This window comes from Pan troglodytes, chromosome 22 (assembly GCF_028858775.2).
Source record: "Pan troglodytes isolate AG18354 chromosome 22, NHGRI_mPanTro3-v2.0_pri, whole genome shotgun sequence".
In the NCBI taxonomy this organism is placed as follows: domain Eukaryota; kingdom Metazoa; phylum Chordata; class Mammalia; order Primates; family Hominidae; genus Pan; species Pan troglodytes.
The window spans coordinates 44,660,622-44,680,145 of NC_072420.2; the positions used below are offsets into that span (position 1 = coordinate 44,660,622).

The 19,524-nt window shown below is 45.3% G+C and overlaps 1 protein-coding gene across 6 annotated transcripts in view; it reads left to right on the forward strand.

The window, feature by feature from the left end:
• The window catches only part of TRAPPC10 (trafficking protein particle complex subunit 10), a 94,387-nt gene that overhangs the window by 52,448 nt on the left and 22,415 nt on the right, over positions 1-19,524 (forward strand). For all 6 annotated transcript variants that reach the window (XR_010154409.1, XM_054675317.2, XM_063803474.1 and 3 more), the window contains 7 exons: positions 10,121-10,267; positions 10,845-10,959; positions 12,376-12,452; positions 13,512-13,603; positions 15,395-15,535; positions 15,857-15,969; positions 18,631-19,145. Coding sequence is in view for 5 of the 6 variants with exons in the window: in XM_054675317.2 (XP_054531292.1) it covers positions 10,121-10,267; positions 10,845-10,959; positions 12,376-12,452; positions 13,512-13,603; positions 15,395-15,535; positions 15,857-15,969; positions 18,631-19,145 (1,200 nt within the window). In the remaining variant the exon portion in view is untranslated. The remainder of the gene's footprint in view (positions 1-10,120; positions 10,268-10,844; positions 10,960-12,375; positions 12,453-13,511; positions 13,604-15,394; positions 15,536-15,856; positions 15,970-18,630; positions 19,146-19,524) is intronic.

The following is a 19,524-nucleotide window of genomic DNA, read 5'->3' on the forward strand; positions in this document are numbered from 1 at the left end:
ATAGTTTTGCACATGGCCATGCAGGTAGCAATGTGAGTGACACACAGCAGGCTGTGCCCCATTGATTAGTAGTATGGAGCTTCATGGAAGATATGTCATAAATGTGTGTGTGTGTGTGTGTGTGTGTGTGTGTGTGTGTGTGTGTGTGAATGTAGTTAGTAAAACATTTGCCCTTAGAGATAAATTCACCCAAGCACTGAACTCTTACTGTCCATAGAACCACGGACATTGTAATGAGATGAAAGGACTGTAGAGACCGTATCTAGTCTGGTGATTCTTGTTTCAGGGTCCTCTTTACCCAGAACAACTCACACACACACAAAATGATACTTACGACTTGAGGATTTGTGTGCATCCCTGCCACCCATCCCCTGGTTAAGCTCTCCTGAGTGAGTGGTCTCTGATGCTGTTTTGTAAACAAGAAAACGGAGTCTGGAAGTGACTAGGTCTGAAGAGTATAAGCCATTGATGGGGATGGTGTTTCATAATATAGGAACTTAGTTTTGTGTGCTTGGTTTAAAATAATTTTAAGAGATTTAAACTTTAATTAATGAAGAGAAATATATTTTAGTTAATTTCAAAAGGAGAAGTTCTTATTTCAGAGCTAAGCTCATTAGTACCTAGCCCAAGTCACAAACTCAGAAACTTAAGAATTTTTATCAAATGATTTTTCTTCACCTAATGAAGCAAATGAGGAAAAGCAACATTTTCCACCTCGAAATGACCCTCTGGGCTGCCTGTAATCACCTGGATTTAGAGACTCTGCCTGGGTTGCTCAGCCCTAACTGCGGGTTGGGGATGGGGCTGTGAGGGAACCATTCACTCCTAGAGCCGGGCTCTCTGTTCACGTGTGCCTAGGGATTTCACCTGATGTTGAGATTTTTGTCTTACTAGCCGGGAGGGGGGAAAATTGAAGTATTCAAGTCCAAATGATTCAGACATGATGTCTTCTGAGTGAGACGACCCCAGGAGGCTGATTGGAGAGGGCTGTTAGTTTTGTTATTACCCTGTGGCTGGAAGGAGAAATGTGTAAGTAATAGAGGGTGTGGGCTCTGGAGTCCCTTGTAGCGTCGGCGTTCACAGGAGCCATACGGGGTCTGTTGGCTCCTCTAGGTGCTCGTCTGCAGGGCCGGGAAGTCACAGGTATTTTCAAGGCTTTGTATTGTGTGAGGAGCCTCTTACCTGTGCTGTATTTTCCGAGCCCTTTGCTTTGCTGAATGAAGTTGTTGTCCCCTTGGCCTTTCCTTGAGTGGAAGCTGCCCCATTGCTTTTAGTCATAGCTATCGCACCTCTTTGCATGGTTGAGTTCTGCGTCTCCAGTGAGAGGCGGTGGCCAAAGGTGAATGCTGGATTTGAGGCAAGGATGTGTCACCCACTGATGACTTTCTCACAGTCTGTCAGTCTCTTTCCTTCTAAGAACCCGCTTCCTGTTTCGTCATCTCCTTCTGATGCACACAGCTGGCTGCGCCTCCTTACATGCGCTGTGCCTGTCGGCTTCCCAGGCCGGAGAGGACAGCCTCCCTTGTCGCTTGTGTTGAAGCCCACACAATCCTCTTTGCACACTTTGCACCTGTGTTTGATCAACACTGAGATTCACACTGTTTACTTAGAGGGCTTCGCTGGTAACTTCACGTCAGAAGTGTTTCTCTTTTTCTCCTTTTTTCTAAATTTTTAAATTTTTTGGTAGAGATGAGTGTCTCACTGTGTCGCCCAGGCTGGTCTGGAACTTCCGGGCTCAAGTGATCTTCCCTGCTCCCCTCCCAAAGTGCTGGGATTACAGGTCTGAGCTGCCCGTGGCTGTGTTTTTCTCTCTTGTGCAGTAGTTTTTACTCCAGTCTAGTTGTTAGGATTTTTTGGTGAGAGTCAGGTTTTAGGGCTACAGTTGAGCAGAGGCCAGGGGGTAGGTGTGCCACTGTCAGTTGCAGATCCCACTGTCCCACTTTCGAGTGGGTGGCTTATAAAACATGTCCTGCTAACATCCTGGTTGCTTTACCAGTTGATTTGAAGTACCTCATTTATTTAAAGAGAATAGGAGGCAACGAAGTGGCCAGCTGTGATGGAAACTAGCCCTGCTCTGTAGTAGGGCTTGATCCACACTCCAGGGGCGACGGGGGCTGAGGAGGGGAGCAAGACGGCCGGATAGAGGCCTCTGCCCTGTGGGTGCTGCTTACTAGCCTTGCGCACTCCCTTAATGGAAAATGTGTTAAGAATGGCGATTGTGCCTACCTTGCACAGCTGGCTGCTGGGGTGAGCGGTAACACCCGTGAAGTGAGGCCAGTTCTGCGTGAGTTCAGGATCCTCCTTGACAGAGTATTTCCTTTTTTTTTCTGTAACAATTTCTAATTTTCCCTCCATTTACAAAAGTTGAATGTTTTCTTTATGTAAATTTGGAAAATAACAGACAAATATACGAAGAAAATGTCGTTGCTTTTGCTAGCAGGAAGAGGTTCCCTTTTTTTGTCCATGGCCTTCTTATGTATAGATGAACTGCAGTTATTTCCTTGCTCCTATTTGGACATTTGAATTCTTCAAAATTCTTTGCAATTGCAGCAGTTTGTATCCTTATACATACATCTTTGCGTGTAAATTCATACAAGTAGAATTGGAAGGTCGAAGATAGACATGTTTTTAAAGCTATATGTTGTCAATTTGTCCTCCAGAAAGGTCTTCCCATTTTCAGTCATGCTAGTGATGCCTGTTTTCCTGCACCTTTGGTAAGAAAAAAGTATGATACTTATATATTTTGTCGCCAAATTAGAAGAACGGGGAAGATACTTTCTTGAAGGCCATAATGTGTTTGTTACAATGATTGCCCAAGTGATTTTTTGGGGGGTTTGGAATGTGTTTCATTCAGCGTTTGACCTTTTATCAGCTTAGCTGCTGGTTACGTAACAGACCGTGTGGGCCTAGCAGGGTCAGGACTCCTCCAGACCCCAGGAGACTCACCAGCCTAGCCTGTGGCACGGAGGAACCGTGCATGGGACGCCGTCAGAGTTAGCTGGCCGGTTTGTGAACAGAGGCTGTGTGTGGCCAACCTGCAGGTTGAACCAGAGGAAGAAGAAGGTTTACAGTCAAAGCTGGCCAGCTGGGATCGGTATTCTGAGGTGCAGGCCTGGCAGAGGACAAAGGCAGAGATGTAGTGTGGGAATGTAGATTGTGTTTGCTGAGGGCTTACAGTGTACCCGACACCCTGCTGGGTGGGTGCTCTCATGTGGAGGTGGAGGATCTTGTGCACCCATGAGCCATGAGGGGGAGGAGCTGGATTGGAGGAGGAGGGGTGGTTGTGAGAGCTGTTGCTGAAGAAGAACTGATGGCTCACTGGACAAAAGGAAAGAGAGGACTGTCAAGAATCATTCAAGAAACGTTTCCTTGCCTGCCAGGCACTGTGGGAGACAGGGATAGGGGGTGCACATAAATGAAGAGGAAAGGGCCCCACCTACCAGCATGAGGCTGCCACGGGTCATCAGCACAGTGTCCAAGTAGTGACGAAGTGTTGTCTGCACACAGGGGACTGTAAGGGAGGGAAAGGCAGCTTTGCCGGATGCCTCAGGTCAGCTCGGTAAACATTTGCAGGTGCCTGATAGGTGCTAGGGAAGCTTTCTAGAGGAGGCCCTGTGTGAACTCCATTAAAAAGATTCATTCAGGCTGGGCACAGTGGCTCACGCCTGTAATCCTGGCACTTTGGGAGGTCGAGGTGGGCGGATCATGAGGTCAGGAGTTCCAGACCAGCCTGGCCAATATGGTGAAACCCTGTCTCTACTAAAAATACAAAAATTAGCTGGGCGTGGTGGCAGGCGCCTGTAATCCCAGCTACTCGGGAGGCTGGGACAGGAGAATTGCTTCAACCCGGGAGGCAGAGGTTGCAGTGAGCCGAGATCATGCCACTGCACTCCACCTGGGCAAAAGAGCGAGACTCCGTCTCAAAAAAAAAAAAAAAAGGACTCATTCACTTATCAGATCTTCATTGAGCTTCTGTTTTGTGCCAACCATTGTGGTAGGCAGTGTATTTTCAGCAGAGAGTGAAACAGAATTCCTGGCCTTATGAAGCTTACGTGCTAAGGAATGAGTAGGGGGAGTAAGAACTCACCAGGTAGATGTGACTGCTGGTGGCGCGGGAGAGTGCGTTTCAGGTGGAGAAGATGGTGTTATTGAAGGTGCTCTGAAGGAGCCTGGTCTTGCTAGAACTTCAGGGGCGAGGCAGGCTTTGGGGGCAATGAAGGGAAATTCTGAAGTTCTTTGTGTGTCACGTTGAAGCTTGCCCTTTGTTCTGTAGCCAGTAGGGAGCCATGAAAGGTTAGGACCTAGTGAGGCAGAGGGCAGAGAGAGGCGAAGAGTTTGGAAACTTCTGCCATAGTCCAAGGGAAAAGGCGGAGTTCCAAAAGGCAGTTGAGATAGATTTTATTTTTTATTATTATTATTTGAAACACTCTGTTGCCCAGGCTGGAGTACAGTGGTGTGATCTTGGCTCATTGTAGCCTCCGCCTCCAGGGTTCAGGCAATTCTCCTGCCTCAGCCAGTCAAGTAGCCGGGATTACAGGTGCGCACCACCATGCCCGGCTAATTTTTGTATTTTTTGGCAGAGATAGGGTTTCACTTTGTTGCCCAGGCTGGTCTTGAACTCCTGAGCGCAAGTGATCTACCCTCCTCAGCCTCCCAAAGTGCCAGGATTACAGGCGTGAGCTATTGCACCCAGCCGGCAGATTTTAAATAAATAGGTTCAAGAAAAATTTAGTGAATTGATGGTTCTGGGTCCACTGGATATCCATATATAAAAACAAATCTTGATCTCACCCCATAAACAAAATTAATTCCAGGTGGAGTTTTGATCTAAACATGAAAAATAAAATAAGAAAACTCTTGAAGATAACTTGGGAAAATGTCTTTGGGACCTTAAGGTTGGCAAATATTTCTTAAATAGGACATGAAACCTTTATGGTTATGCACCAGCCGTGAAGGAAGAGGGTCCTGCATTAGACTACGTAAACATCAGTGCTTCTCTTCACTGAAAGGTACTCTGAAGGGAGTGAAAAGGCCCTCCGCAGCTTGGAAGAGTACAACCGGTATATATAGACAAGAAAGGGCCCTTACTCCAGGGCGTACTGTGAAGAACTCACATACATCAATGCAGAAAGACTGACAAACCAGTAGAAAAACAGGCAAGAGAGGAAATCCAAATGGCCGATAAACATGAAAAGGGGCTCAGTCTCATGAATCATAGCAAAATGCAAACTGAAACCATTATTAATGAAGTACCCGCACACACCACCAGAGTGGCCAGGATGGAAAGGCTTTCCCCGGGTATCAGTGGGAGGGTGGAGATGCTGGCGCTCATTCACTGATCATAGTGTGCATCACTGGGACCACTTTGGAAGGCTGTTTGCGATATCTAATGGGTATCGCCATTACAACACATGCCCCGTGACCCAGCACATCCACCCCTGGTGTGTACAGATACATGCACACACATGTACATCAGAAGGCAAGTACACAGAGATACTTGTGGCACCCGTGAGTCATTGGAGCTACAAACGGGGAAGAACTCTAATGTTCATCTTGTCCAAGGGATGACAACGTTGCACCGTGGCCCTATAGTGTGCTAGGGTACAGTGATGAACGTGAATGGGTCGTAGTGGATGACTCTAACCAACCTGAAGTTGAGCTAAAGAAGTTAGACACAAGAGAAGGCATACTTTTTTTTTTTCTGAGATGGAGTCTTGCTCTGTTGCCCAGGCTGGAGTGCAGTGGCGTGATCTTGGCTCACTGCAACCTCTGCCTCCTGGGTTGAAGCGATAAGAGAAGGCATACTTTTTGATTCCTTGTGTCTGAAGTTCACGGTGAAGCTACACCAGTCTGCTGTGAACTGTCTGGCAGGCGGAGGGGCTGGTGACTGGCAGGGAGTTCCGGCGGGAGCTGCCTTCACGGGAGGCATAGCAGGCGTTCACCTAGGACTCATGTACCTTCCAGTGTGTGGGTTGCACTCAAGTGGTAGGGGTATCAAAAGAGAGAAGAACAAGAATGCCTTTAATTTTATACTTGGAAGTGGCAAGATGGCACTTGCCATTGCTAATACAGCAATCAGGAGAGGAGGAGGGGCTTTAAGGAAAATTAATATAAATTAAGAATTTGTTTAAGAAGTCTGTTATTCACAAAAGATGATATCCAAATGGCCAAGAGGTATCTGATGGCCCATTAGGGAAATGTGAGTTTTCTGGAGACGGTGAGGCCACCACCCGGTTCCAGAGTGAGGTGACCAAGCTGCACGCTCTGCCATTCAGTCTCAGGCTCTCAGGGCAGAGCGGAGGCTTGGTCTTTGTTGTGTTGGGTGCTGTGGCATGCTGGGTGGCAGATGCCACCATAGAGGCATGGCCTTCGTGCTGTTGGCTGAGGTGCCCATTTTCTGTTTCGGCCACCATTTAGGAGCAAGGGGCTGACATTTGTTTGGATGACTCAAAGCCATGAAGCCATGGCTGCAGAACAATTGCTCTTTTCCAGAGTTTGTGAGACTCTTGTTTTTTATTCTCAAGCTGCACTCTAATGGGTAAAATAAGCCAGGGTGGCTCTGGCACTCTCTGTCCCCTTCCCCCGAGCTCTTGCGTCTCTGCTGCAGGGATGCTGGTGGGAGAAGACTGCTGGCGCTGCCTGTGTTCTGCTGTGAGTAGCCTGGCGCACTTGGGCCTGGGGGCGTCTTCGGACCCTGAGAAGTCATCCCTCCGTTGAGGCAGGGGTAACATTGCAAATAGCTTTACCCATAGTAGCCAAACACTGGAAACAACCCAGACACTTGATAGGAGTGGATAAATAAACTGTGGCCAACTTGTAGAAAGGTTTAATAAGCAGCAGTGAAAAAGAACAGGCTGACAGACTCAGCAAGGTTGAATCTTAAAGATACTGTGTTGAATTAAAGAAGCCCCATGCACAAAGGAGGACATGCTGTGTGATTTCATTATATGAAGTTCACAGATCATCCAGAAGGAATTGATGGTGGCCGAAGTCAGGAGCCGGGTGCCTCTTTGGGGTGGATCTTGACTGGGAAAAGGGACTTGAGAGAACCTTCTAGGATAATTTTATTTCTTGATTAGGTGGTGGTTACATTTGTAAAAATCATCGACCTCTAAATTTAGGGTTTGTGCCCTTCACATACCTTGTTGTATGCATTTTGCCACTTGTTTTTTCAAAGCAATGAAAAAGTATCACTGCAATTAGGTTTTAAATAAATTTGTTTCGTTAACATGTCTGGAAGTCTTAGATGTCTTACTGTGGAAGGTCTCGCTGCTACGGAGCCCACCTCTTTCAGGCCCTCTAAAGTATAGAGAAGAAGCAGAGTGCCCGGCCCCCTTTGGGGTGTTACCTGGGGTTTGGGTGGGAGCTAAGAGACACACACAGTAAGTAGTAACATACGAGGCAGGCGGCTCTGCAAGGCGGCACTGCAGAAAGGGTTGTGTATGCCACATCATATGCCAAATTCACATGTGTGTCTTTTTTTCCCCATAAAAACTGAAATTTTAAAATGATCTGTGATAGGAAATACAGGGAGCTGCGATTCTCCTGGGAAATAAAGGCACTTAGAGCATGGAGCCGGTGAGAACTCGCAGCGGAGACCAGAGCAGGCCCGGGGGAGGCTTTGCACTTTGGGAGGTGTGAGTTCCAGAGGGAGGGGTGGCCGAGCTCACCTTCAGGTTTCTGTTATTCAGTGAAAGCCTGCCCTTGTTCCTTGGCGTGGGTGTGTGCAGGACCTGCCTGCTCTCTCCCGCCTCCTTCAGGATGGAAGTTGAAGGTGAAGTCTCAGCAGCCAGTGGCCAATGGGTGCCACTGGATTTTGCTGTTTTTACCCCAGAAAAGCTGCCGCTACCTGATGCTGCTACTTTTTTAATACTGTCGTTCAAGCTTACCAAAGCGGGACTTGCTCTTTGCAGGAAAAAAATATACAAAGAACTATTCTATAATCATGCCATGCAGTAATTAATGCCACTGTTGGCATTTTGGTGGTATCATTTGGGAGCCTTTCTGGGGTGCACCTGTGCTGTCAGGTGGCGCCTCAGCTCTCGGCTGCTGCTGTTCCCTGCGGACTCAGTTCAGCGCCTGGTCGCGGAGCGGCCCTCGTGCCCTGGCTGCTCTTGCTTCTGCATCCAGTGTCCTCTGCCGCGGCTCCCCTGCTGTGGCTCCTGGGCTTTATCTCCCTTCTCTGTGGATGCATCTTTACCAAAAGCACTGTACGTCTTCCTGCTTTGTAAGAGTCTCTCGTGGTCTCCTAGGAGGTTTTTGTTTGTTTGTTTGTTTGTTTTGAGTTTCGCTATTGTTGCCCAGGCTGGAGTGCAATGGCATGATCTTGGCTCACCGCAACCTCCGCCTCCCGGGTTCAAATGATTCTCCTGTCTAAGCCTCTCGAGTAGCTGGGATTACAGGTGCATGCCACCACACCCGGCTAATTTTTGTATTTTTAGTAGAGATGGGGTTTCATCATATTGGTCAGGCTGGTCTCAAACTCCTGACCTCAGGTGATCCGCCCACCTCGGCCTCCCAAAGTGCTGGGATTACAGGCATGAGCCACCGCGCCCGGCCTCTCCTAGGAGGTCTTTCTGTCACCAGTGTGTGCCCAGGGGAGGTGCCTGTTTACAGAAGCTTTTGCGCAGTGGGTACTGATGGTGGTAGCATCTTGGGAGATGAAAAGTATCCCAGATCTCCTGGCACCTGGGAACCAGGCGGGCCTGCAAGGTGCGGTCAGCCCGCTCCAGGCCTGCTGTGGTTTGACTGATGAGGACGCTCATCAATCGGAGGGACACGCTCTGTCCAGGATCTCAGAGCTGCGTCCTGCTGCCCCGCTTTTCTGTGCCTTCCCTCAGTGTGGTATGTTTGGGTGAGAGAGTTGTGCAGCTTTATGAAAGTGGCTTCCGATTATGCAGTTTTTGACCTACACTGATTTTTTTTTCCCAAAAGGTTTAAGTAGCTTATCTTATTTTTCAAAAGTTGGGCTTTTTAGCTTTTATGGGAACATTTGATGGCACTCTTTGGTTCTTCCTTGTTGGTTCCAGGTCCTTTATTTGTGCTCAGGGTGCCTTGCAAGAGTTCTTATGGGAGTCAGTTTCCCCGGCATTGGCAGCTCATCACCTGTTGACTGGTGATTTGAAGAGCACAGGTGAACACATTTCACCAAAACTAGGACACATCATGAAGTTAGTGCCACCAGAGAAAAAGTCAGCATTGCCACTTAAAAATGTAAGATGCCACTTGATTAAGAGAAACATTCCTATTTCAGAAGTGCTAAAATGTGGGGAAAAACTGCATCTTATACAGCAGGCGATTTTGCTTTTCTGATAGTGTTTTCTTTTTTTTGTTTTTTAAGTGGAAAGGCTCAAGTAAATACAGAAAGCAGAGAGGATAACGTAATGCCCACGTAGGACCCATGAACAGTTACAGTAGGCGCGGCACCTGGCCAGCCTCTACTTCATCTGCATCCTCGTTCACTTGCCCTGGGACGTTTTTCAAATACAGACATTGGGTTTCACCTGTAAATACTGCAGTGTATAGGGAGCAATAGGGAGCTCTTTTTCCCAAACATAAATATACTGTCTTTATCACGCCTGAAGAGTGAACTGTAATTCCTCGTGTGATATTTCTACTCGGTATTCAGTTTCTGCTGTTGAACGTGATCTTTCTTAAATGTGACCAAGCAGTCATTTGAGGTCTTAGTTTTCCCTCCCCTCTTGACACTAATCTGTGGCCAATCCTCACTCTTGGAGTAAATGATCATATTTGGTCTTTTTCTAGGTTTTTCCTTTTTTTAAAAAAAAATTCTTTTTCTATATACATTTTTCAGATCTAGACCTGCAGAGGCTTTTTCTTAATAAGGTTTTCAAAAATACAATAATTGAAAGTTATACATAAAACCTGATAACACATTTGAATATAGGTCACACTGCTTCTCTCTTCCCATGTGAATGTAGGTGATTAGTGTTCTCTGCCCCTTTCTCTCTCCTGTAGCTCTGCATATCACAGAACTGTTAGATGAGGTGGCTACTTGAAGGATGGAGGGTTTTGCACGTTCAAGCTAGAGCATGTGGGTTTGTTCAAGCTAGAGCTGTCCCGGAGCACCCCTCACACGTTCGCATTTGCACCCCCACAGGTCTCCGTCCCACCTGGTGCTCTGGACTGCTGGGTGTTTCTGAGCTGTCTGGAGGTGTTGCAGAGGATAGAAGGCTGCTGTGACCGGGCACAGATCGACTCAAACATTGCCCACACTGTGGGGCTGTGGAGCTATGCCACAGAAAAGGTGCCTACCTGCCCAAGTGTGGAATGCTCGCGTTGTCTCTGCGGCCATGCCTGGGTGGCAGAGGAAGTCTGCTGTTTGGAGGAAAGGTGTTGCTCATTTAGATCACGATGCATCCACTTTAGTGGCCGTAGAAGGTGTCTGGGTGCAGCCAAAGAAGTCATAGTTCCCTACCACATGTCGATGTAGTCAGCAGACAGCAAGCACTTGCTGTGCTTCTGTGAAATTGACTCTGTACCCTGAGTCGGGGGACACGAGGGTGGTGCTGAAATGTCAGCTCACCAGGCAGAGCTGTGCTGGTGTGTGCAGCAGGTAGGCTGCCAGGGCTGGCCTTATGCAGGTGAAGGCGTAGCCTGGGGAACTCAGGGAGGTGAAGGACAGAAGCGGAGGATTCCCACCCTCCAAGCCTCACTGGGAGCTGTTGTGTAGGATGTATTTTTGTATCCAGATTTGAGTCATTGGGTAGGAAAGCTAAATTTCTTCTAGAATTTAGCTGGATTTGAATTTTTGTATTTAAATTCTTGAATTCCCTGCTGACTCTTATGGCAAATTAATTGAAATTGTGGATTTATCTTAACAGTTAAAGTCCTTGGGCTATCTGTGTGGACTTGTGTCAGAGAAAGGACCTAACTCAGAAGATCTCAACAGGACAGTTGACCTTTTGGCAGGTTTGGGAGCTGAGCGACCAGAAACAGGTACTTTTTTGTATATACCTATGTGAGTGGTGAGGTGGACAGTAATGAAAATGTCCATTGCAAGTTGGCACATTTAACCGAAGTTCTAAGAGTAATCATATTACTCACCATTTGGAAAATTATACCCATTATTAGCTGACTGGATTAAAGCACGTGATAGTTTACCTTTTAACAGCATAATGCAATATTAGAAATAGTTGAAGAAATTGGAAGGAGTTTCAGAAATGTAGCTGAGTTTCTCCTGGGCTTAAGGGACTTTATAGCTCATGTTCAAATGTACCACTCTCTCTCTGAATTACAGATGATCTGTTTTTCTAACAATATGACCTGACGATTTTTTTTTTTTTTTTTTTTTAAGAGACAGGGTCTCACTCTGTTGCCCAGACTGGAGTGTAGTGGCACAGTCTTGGCTCACTGCAGCCTCGACCTCCTGGGCTCAAGGGATCCTCTTGCCTCAACCTCCCAGGTAGCTGGGACTACAGGTGTGTGCTACCATACTTGGCTAATTTTTTAATTTTTTGTAGAGATGGAGTCTCGCTGTATTGCCCAGGCTGGTCTCAAACTCCTAGCCTAAAGTGATCCTCCTGCCCTGGCCTCCCAGCAAATTTTTAAAAATAAATTGGCCGGGCACAGTGGCTCCCACCTGTAATCCCAGCACTTTGGGAGGCCGAGGTGGGCGGATCACCTGAGATCAGGAATTCGAGACCAGCCTGACCAACATGGAGAAACCCCGTCTCTACTAAACATACAAAATTAGCCGGGTGTGGTGGTGCATGCCTGTAATCCCAGCTATTCGGGAGGCTGAGGCAGGAGAATCGCTTGAACCTGGGAGGCGGAGGTTGTGGTGAACAAAGATTGCTCCATTGCACTCCAGCCTGGGCAACAAGAGCAAAACTCTGTCTAAAAAAAAAAAAAAAAAAAAAAAAATTCTCCTGGATAATAAGGCTCTTTGAAAGGAGGATTACTCATTGTTTTACGTAGGAATATATGATGAGTATTATTTAGCAAGACTGTTGCTAAAGAATATCTGATGAGCTGAAAGCATTCTTAGTAAATTGAATAAATGTTTAAGGGAAAAAATACATAGTATTTATATTTCATTGTTTCAACTTGAGACCATTTCAGATCACTTCGGAAGTAATTTAATTCATTGGAGTATTTGTAATATATGTTTCTAAAAAAGTTTAGTTCTAAAGATCAGAGAAAAAGCATGACACAAAGCATTTTGACTATTTTATGAATATGTGAATTGAAAGAGAATGTACATAATCATGTAGTTTCCGTTGGCATTGGCCGGTTTGTAATTTCACAAGAGTCAGATGAGGTCATCTACCTGCAGTATGTGAAGGTGAATGTAAAGTCATGTGACTGGACATGATGAAGATGAAGAGGGACTCTCGTTTCTTTCTGTTTAAGCCAACACAGCTCAGAGTCCTTATAAGAAACTGAAAGAAGCATTATCATCAGTGGAAGCTTTTGAAAAACACTACTTAGTAAGTATTAACAAGTGTTCAATGTCTGTTCTGTGAATACCTGTCTCTAGAAGGCTTTGCTACATGGCCTGTTGGGAAGGAACTGGTGTTGGGGGCCCCTTCTTGTTGGTTTTTTTTAGTTTCTTTGGTACCTGGGGAGTTGTGGACAAAACATGGAGTAGTTCATCAAATGTGTATTAGTGCCCATGGTACCATGCTAGGCATGGAATCATCTTTGAATATTTACCGTTTTGTTCAAATTGGGTTTGCTCACACAGAAATTATAAGAGAGGCTAGTGAATACTTTTCTTTGTAAAAAGGAGTAATTTGGACTTGGGCAGAGCTATTGTATTTGATTTTGAAAGACTTAAATTAGCAAAACTTTAAAAAACGGTGTAGGCAGAAGTGTGGTGGGTCAGCGTCATTCCCGGGTCATGGGCAACTTGAGCGTTTGGTCTGCCCGTAATGGCTGTACCTCTTATACACGCAAGTATGAAAAATACCCAGCATGTCACCCACGTGCAGAAAGTCCTTGGAAAAGTTAGATGTTTTGGATGAGTTTGTGGGTTTCTTTTATTATTATGCTTCATAATTTATACACAGGTTACCAATTTTGAGTATATATTACAGAAAAATTCACAAAAATAGATGCAAAGGAAAAAATAATGTTACATTATTAGCAATGTCTTCTGCGGGCTGGGCATGGTGGCTCACGCCTGTAATTCAGCACTTTGGGAGGCTGAGGCAGGTGGATCACTTGAGGTCAGGAGTTTGAGACCAGCCTAGCCAACATGGTGAAATCCTGTCTCTGCTAAAGATACAAAAAATTAGCCGGGCGTGGTGGCGCCTGTAGTCCCAGCTACTTGGGAGGCTGAGGCACAAGAATCACTTAAACCTATGAGGCGGAGGTTGCAGTGAGCTGAGATCTCGCCGCTGTGCTCCAGCCTGGGCGATGGAGCAAGACTCTGTCTCAAAACAAAAACCCAACAATGTCTTTTGTGTGAGCTTTAGGTGAATAAATGTAGTATTTGTCCATCATTAAAAGTTCAAGTACATAATTGTGTTTTTACTTCCCCACAGGATTTGTCCCATGCCACCATTGAAATGTATACAAGCATTGGGAGGATTCGATCTGCTAAGTTTGTTGGAAAAGATCTGGCAGAGTTTTACATGTAATTGATTTTGTACTTTTCTTTGCATTCTAAACATACAAATAACACGAGAAGATTTGTTATATATGGAGTTAGTATAAAGTGCACATAAATTTGTAGATTGAAAAGTGTAGATTCTCTTACCCAGTCCTCATAATTTTTTTTTTCAGTTTCTTCTGAAAACCAGATGGAGAGATTTTCTGCTTGTTACTCTTAATAACTGTTATTGGTCTTTGAGGTTCTTTTATTTAATTAAATATATACATTTTTGTAACTAAGTTTAATTAAAGAATTATAAGACAGTATAATGGTGAGTAAATTGGCATATAGATTCTTACATATTTTGTTATATAGCATTTCTCTAATTTTATCAAGTATTAAGAGGACTGAAAAACCTCAAGGCCATTGATGTAAAGCTACTGCATGTGTCAGGTTCATGAAAGAGGGATGATCTAGGGATGACTGGAAGAAGGTGTGTACAAAGACTGCAGGATTTCCATTCCAGCTCCAGCTTTGAAGTTTGATTCCAGAAAAACTCAAAATTTAGCGTATTTCTAGTGTGTTTCATAAAATCAGACTATCAAAGAGAAGAAACCCCAGTGGGTCATGTGGTTACCATTTCAAAGTACTCAAAGGAGATACAAGCTATAAGGAAAAAGATGCTTGTTTTCATTTTCTAAAAAAAAAAAAAAAAAAAAAAAAAGTGATTGAAATGAGATCTTGAAATCTGTACTCAAGTGATTTCATTAGGTGAAGCAAGAAATGAGAATTGATTTGATTTGAACTGATGTGAATTGGCTGGAAAGGGATTCTTAGATCAGCTAAGTGAACTTTCTGGTTTTCCGGATGTGGTTGGAGCAGCTTCGCCGATTACCCACTAGTTAACAGCAGAGTCACAGCTAGAATGTAGCTCTCTTGAACTTCCATGCTGTGTATCTAAAGAGGAAGGTGCTCCTTAAGGAAGCAGAGAGGCTTCTCGGGAAAGGGGAGGGGATCCTTGTTGCTCCTGAGGCTTTGACAAGCCCTTATTAATTTGCATTTTAAAGGCAGGCAAGGCCGCACACACCAGTAGTCCCAGCTACAGTGGAGGAGGCTGAGGCGGGAGGATCACTTGAGCTGAGGAGTTTGAGACTGCAGTGAGCTATGATCACACCACTGTATTCCAGCCTGAGTGACAGAGCAAGACCCCATCTTTAAAAAAAACAGTTGTGCTTTAAACTTTGCTTTGGGGGCCAAGTGTTGCTATTTTAATTCTCCGGCGTTCTCTGGAAGCCGGATCCTGTGGAGTGCTCTTTGCCTGAGTTTCCAAGTGGCTCTGTGCTCCCTTCCGCTTGCGCCCTGTAGACTGCTTCTGTGTTTCTGTGCCTTTAGTAGGTAGTGTAGACCCATACTTGGACTTCCTGGCTTCATTGCTGACTAGCAGTGTACTTGTGGACAAGCCCTTCCTTCACCTTCTCTTAGCCTTGGCCCTCTTGCCTGTCAGCTTGAGATCATGAATGATAGGCTCACTTTCTTATCCTGAGATTCAGCTATGAAAGTTCCTCGACATGTGTATAAAGCCAGACCAACGATGTGTTGTGCTCTTATCACCACACGCTCATTTCTCAGATCTTTGCCTGGGAGTCTAATTATGTCGTCCTGAGTAGGTACTCTTTCTCACGGAGCGGGGTGGGTGGAAAAGGGCTATCTAGAGATGTTGAGTCTGTCCTGGCTTGGGGTCTGGAGGATGGAGGGCAAAGCGGGAGAGATGGGGTTTCAGTGTGTTGATTATCCCTAGCTGTAATGAAAGCTACTGTTTGTTGACTTTGCAAGGAGGAAAAAGGCTCCACAAAAGGCAGAAATCTATCTTCAAGGAGCACTGAAAAATTACCTGGCTGAGGGCTGGGCACTCCCCATCACACACACAAGGAAGCAGCTGGCCGAATGTCAAAAGCACCTTGGACAAATTGAAAAGTATCCTTTAATGTTTTCATGAAGCAGGAAAATTATTTTCTGTTTATACGGCAACATTGCCCACAATCAATGTTTCATTCACACCTATTATTAAGGAGAGAAAAGTCCTAACTTATATATATGTATTGTATAGAAAATGAATGAAATGTCTAGTCGATTTTTTATAATCTAATTTTGAGTCCTAGTAACTTAAAAAAAAAAAAAAAAAAAAAAGCCCTTTGGCTTTTGAAGCCTCTGTGAAGGCCGTAGGAGACTTTGCATCCACTTTGCCCCGCACTCCTAAGTATAAGCCTCTCCATGCTCCTTACCTCTCCGCTCCAGCTACCTGCAGACCAGCAGCCTTTTAGCCAGTGACCGCCACCTCACTGAAGAGGAGCGCAAGCACTTCTGCCAGGAGATACTTGACTTTGCCAGCCAGCCATCAGACAGCCCAGGTAAGACCAGTTCTTACAACTTGACTAGGAATATTTTCAAATATTACAGAAGTAAAAAAGAATACAAGATATACCAACCACTTACAGTAAACAGTTGCTAACATTTTGCTGAGTAGCTGACATGTATCTATGTCTTTCACCTGACTTTTTTTTTTATTTTTGCTTTAAGTCAAACTCTAGACCACATTAGATCTTCTAAAAATAAGGACAGTCTCTTAACCACACCCAAATAATTAATAAGGTTCTAATATCATCTGCTAAGTATGCCATATTCATATTTCCCTAATTGTCTTAAAGTATTTTATAAATCATTTTTAATGGAGTCCAACAGGATATCACATATTACATGTGGTTGTTATATCTCAGTTCTCTTTTAATGTAAAAAAAGTTCTTCCCATCTCTTTTTCTTCTTCTTCTTTTTTTTTTTTTTTTTTTTTTTTTGAGACAGAGTCTCGCTCTGTTGTCCAGGCTGTAGTGCAATGGTGCCATCTCAGCTCACCACAACCTCTGTCTCCCGGGTTCAAGCAATTCTCCTGCCTCAGCCTCCCAAGTAGCTGGGGTTACGTGCGCCCGCCACCATGCCCTGCTAATTTTTTGTATTTTTAGTAGAGACAGTGTTTTGCTCTGTTGGCCAGGCTGGTCTCAGACTCCTGACCTCAGGTGATCCACCCACCTCAGCCTCCCAAAGGGCTGGGATTACAGATGTGAGCCACCGCACCCAGTCTTTTTCTTCATTTAAGATGGTGCTTTTTTTTTTTTTTTAAATGTAACAGCATTATTGTGATATTCACAAACCATGTAATTCACTCATTTGAAGTTTATAATTCAATGGCTTTTAGTCTGTTTCAGGAATGTGTGCAACCATTACCACAGTCAATATTATTATTCTTTTTTTTTTCTTTTTTTTTTTTTACTATCTTGCTTTCTTGCCTGGGCTGGAGTGCAGTGGCACGATCCCAGCTCACTGTAGCCTCAACCTTCTGGAGTCAAGAGATCCTCTTACTTTGGCTTCCCGAGTGGCAGGGACCACAGGTGTGGGCCACCACACCCAGCTATTTTTTTTCTTCTCTGTCTCCCAGGTTGGAGTGCAGTGGCATGATTGTAGCCCACTGCAACCTCTGCTTTTTGGGCTCAATTGCTCCTCCCACCTCCACCTCCTGTGTAGCTTGGACTACAGGAGCATACCACCATGCCTGGCTAATTTTTGTATTTTTAGTAGAGATGGTTTTGCCATATTGCCCAGGCTGGTCTTTAACTCCTGAGCTCAAGGAATCTACACACCTCGGTCTCCCAAAGTGCTGGAATTACAGGTGTGAGCCACCATGCCTGGCCACCACAGTCAATTTTAAAACATATTTATCACCCTAAAAAGAAACCCCATACCGTAATCCCCAAAGTGCTGGGATTACAGGCGTGAGCCACCGCGCTGGGCCCCAGATGCTTGTAAGTGAATACACCCCAGCAGTCAATAACCACATCAACCTGACCCTGAAACTTCTAGGAACTTCTGCCTGCCCTGGGAGGCTGGGGCAGGTAGATCACTTGAGGTCAGGAGTTTGAGACCAGCCTGGGCAACATGGCGAAACCCTGTCTCTACAAAAAATTAGCCAGGTGTGGTGGCGGGCACCTGTAGTCCCAGCTACCCAGGAGGCTGAGGTGGGAGGATCGCTTGAGCCCAGGAGAACTGGGCTGTAGTGAGCCAAGATGGTGCCACTATACTATAGCCTGGGCGAGAGCGAGACCCTGTCTCAAAGAAAGGGGGACAACAAAAGATCCATGTGGGTGGGTTTCTCGGGAGCATCATGACGTTAGTCTGTGGAGTCTTTAACGCGCCCAAGCTGACTGTTGGTAGAGCCGTGACCACATCTGCTGCTGCTTTGTATTTGAGACTATTTGAGTTGTGATGTTCCTGCCAACGTTCCTTGGTATCTCTATACGAATAAAATATTCCACAATCGTTTACTGTTTTCTCATGATCTATGGCATCAGTCTTGGCAAGTCCTTTCGTTGATGAATATTTAATAAATACTTAACTGGTCAGTTCTGCAGCCTTATGTATTTTCTAGACAAAACCAAGGTACTTACAGTTTGGTCAGAGAGAGAAGGGCCCAGAGAGAGCATTAGGCTCTCATTCCAGCAGCAACAGTAGACCTGGCTGGTTGCTGCCGTCCTGGGCCTGGGGGCACAGAGGGGTCCTGCTTAATCGGCTGACTTCGTAGACTGGCAGACACCTGGGGTTTGTTTCCACATCACAGCAGGGCACTTGGGCATCTTCACTGAGCATGTTTTTAAGTAGGTGAGAAAATATTGGAATCCCTTGGAAATAGCTCTAGAAATTGGACTTATTTACAAATTGTCGTTTGAAATTGAGAGGTAGTTGACCTGTATTTCTCTTAGGTTTGTCAAAGCAGACTTGAGAAGGTTAATTTCTGTACATTTTATGATTTCTAGGCATTACGTAGGTCTTTACTAATATTTTGCTTTTGATAAAATAGCTTTTGGGGGGTGTGAAGATGGCAAGAGGCTGGGCTCGGCTGTTGTGCCCATCACTGCTTCTTGCTTCAGTCTGCTCTCGGTGATCTTACTGTGTCCACGGCCTGCTGCTGCTTACTGTCAGGAAGTGTGACTTGGGGAGTCAGTTACGATAATGTCTATTTACAGGTCATAAGATAGTGCTACCCATGCATTCCTTTGCACAACTGCGAGATCTCCATTTTGATCCCTCCAATGCCGTGGTCCACGTGGGCGGCGTTTTGTGCGTTGAGATAACCATGTACAGCCAGATGCCTGTGCCTGTTCACGTGGAGCAGATTGTGGTCAATGTCCACTTCAGCATTGAGAAAAACAGCTACCGGAAGACTGCGGAGTGGCTTACCAAGCACAAGACGTCCAATGGGATCATTAACTTTCCACCTGAGACCGCACCTTTCCCTGTATCCCAAAACAGTTTGCCCGCGCTGGAGTTGTATGAAATGTTTGAGAGAAGCCCATCTGATAACTCCTTGAACACGACTGGGATTATCTGCAGAAACGTCCACATGCTCCTGAGAAGGCAGGAGAGCAGCTCCTCTCTAGAGATGCCCTCAGGGGTGGCTCTGGAGGAGGGTGCCCACGTGCTGAGGTGCAGCCACGTGACCCTGGAACCAGGGGCCAACCAGATAACATTCAGGACTCAGGTATGCGTTCAGGGTGGGAACTTGACTTTCAGGTTTGTAAAGAAGGGCCGTGGAGCTTACAAGAACTGTCTGGAGTGTGCTGTGAATTGAGTTAGAGTCCTTTGTTCTCCTAACCCTGTTTTTGTCTCTGTCCTTATACAAAAATACACTGATGTTTTCTTTCGTATTTTATACAATTTTCTGACATTTGATAAATTCTGAGTGAAGTTCTTAACGTAGATATTTGTTCTTAGATTAAATTAGCTTTTTAACTCATTGGATTATTGGATTCAGTTAGCTTTCCCCCCTGCATATGAAAATACACACCCTCATTTGTTAAAATGAGGTTTCAAAGAAGGTGGTACACTTTCCCACTCAAACTTATTTTCCTTTTGTGGCT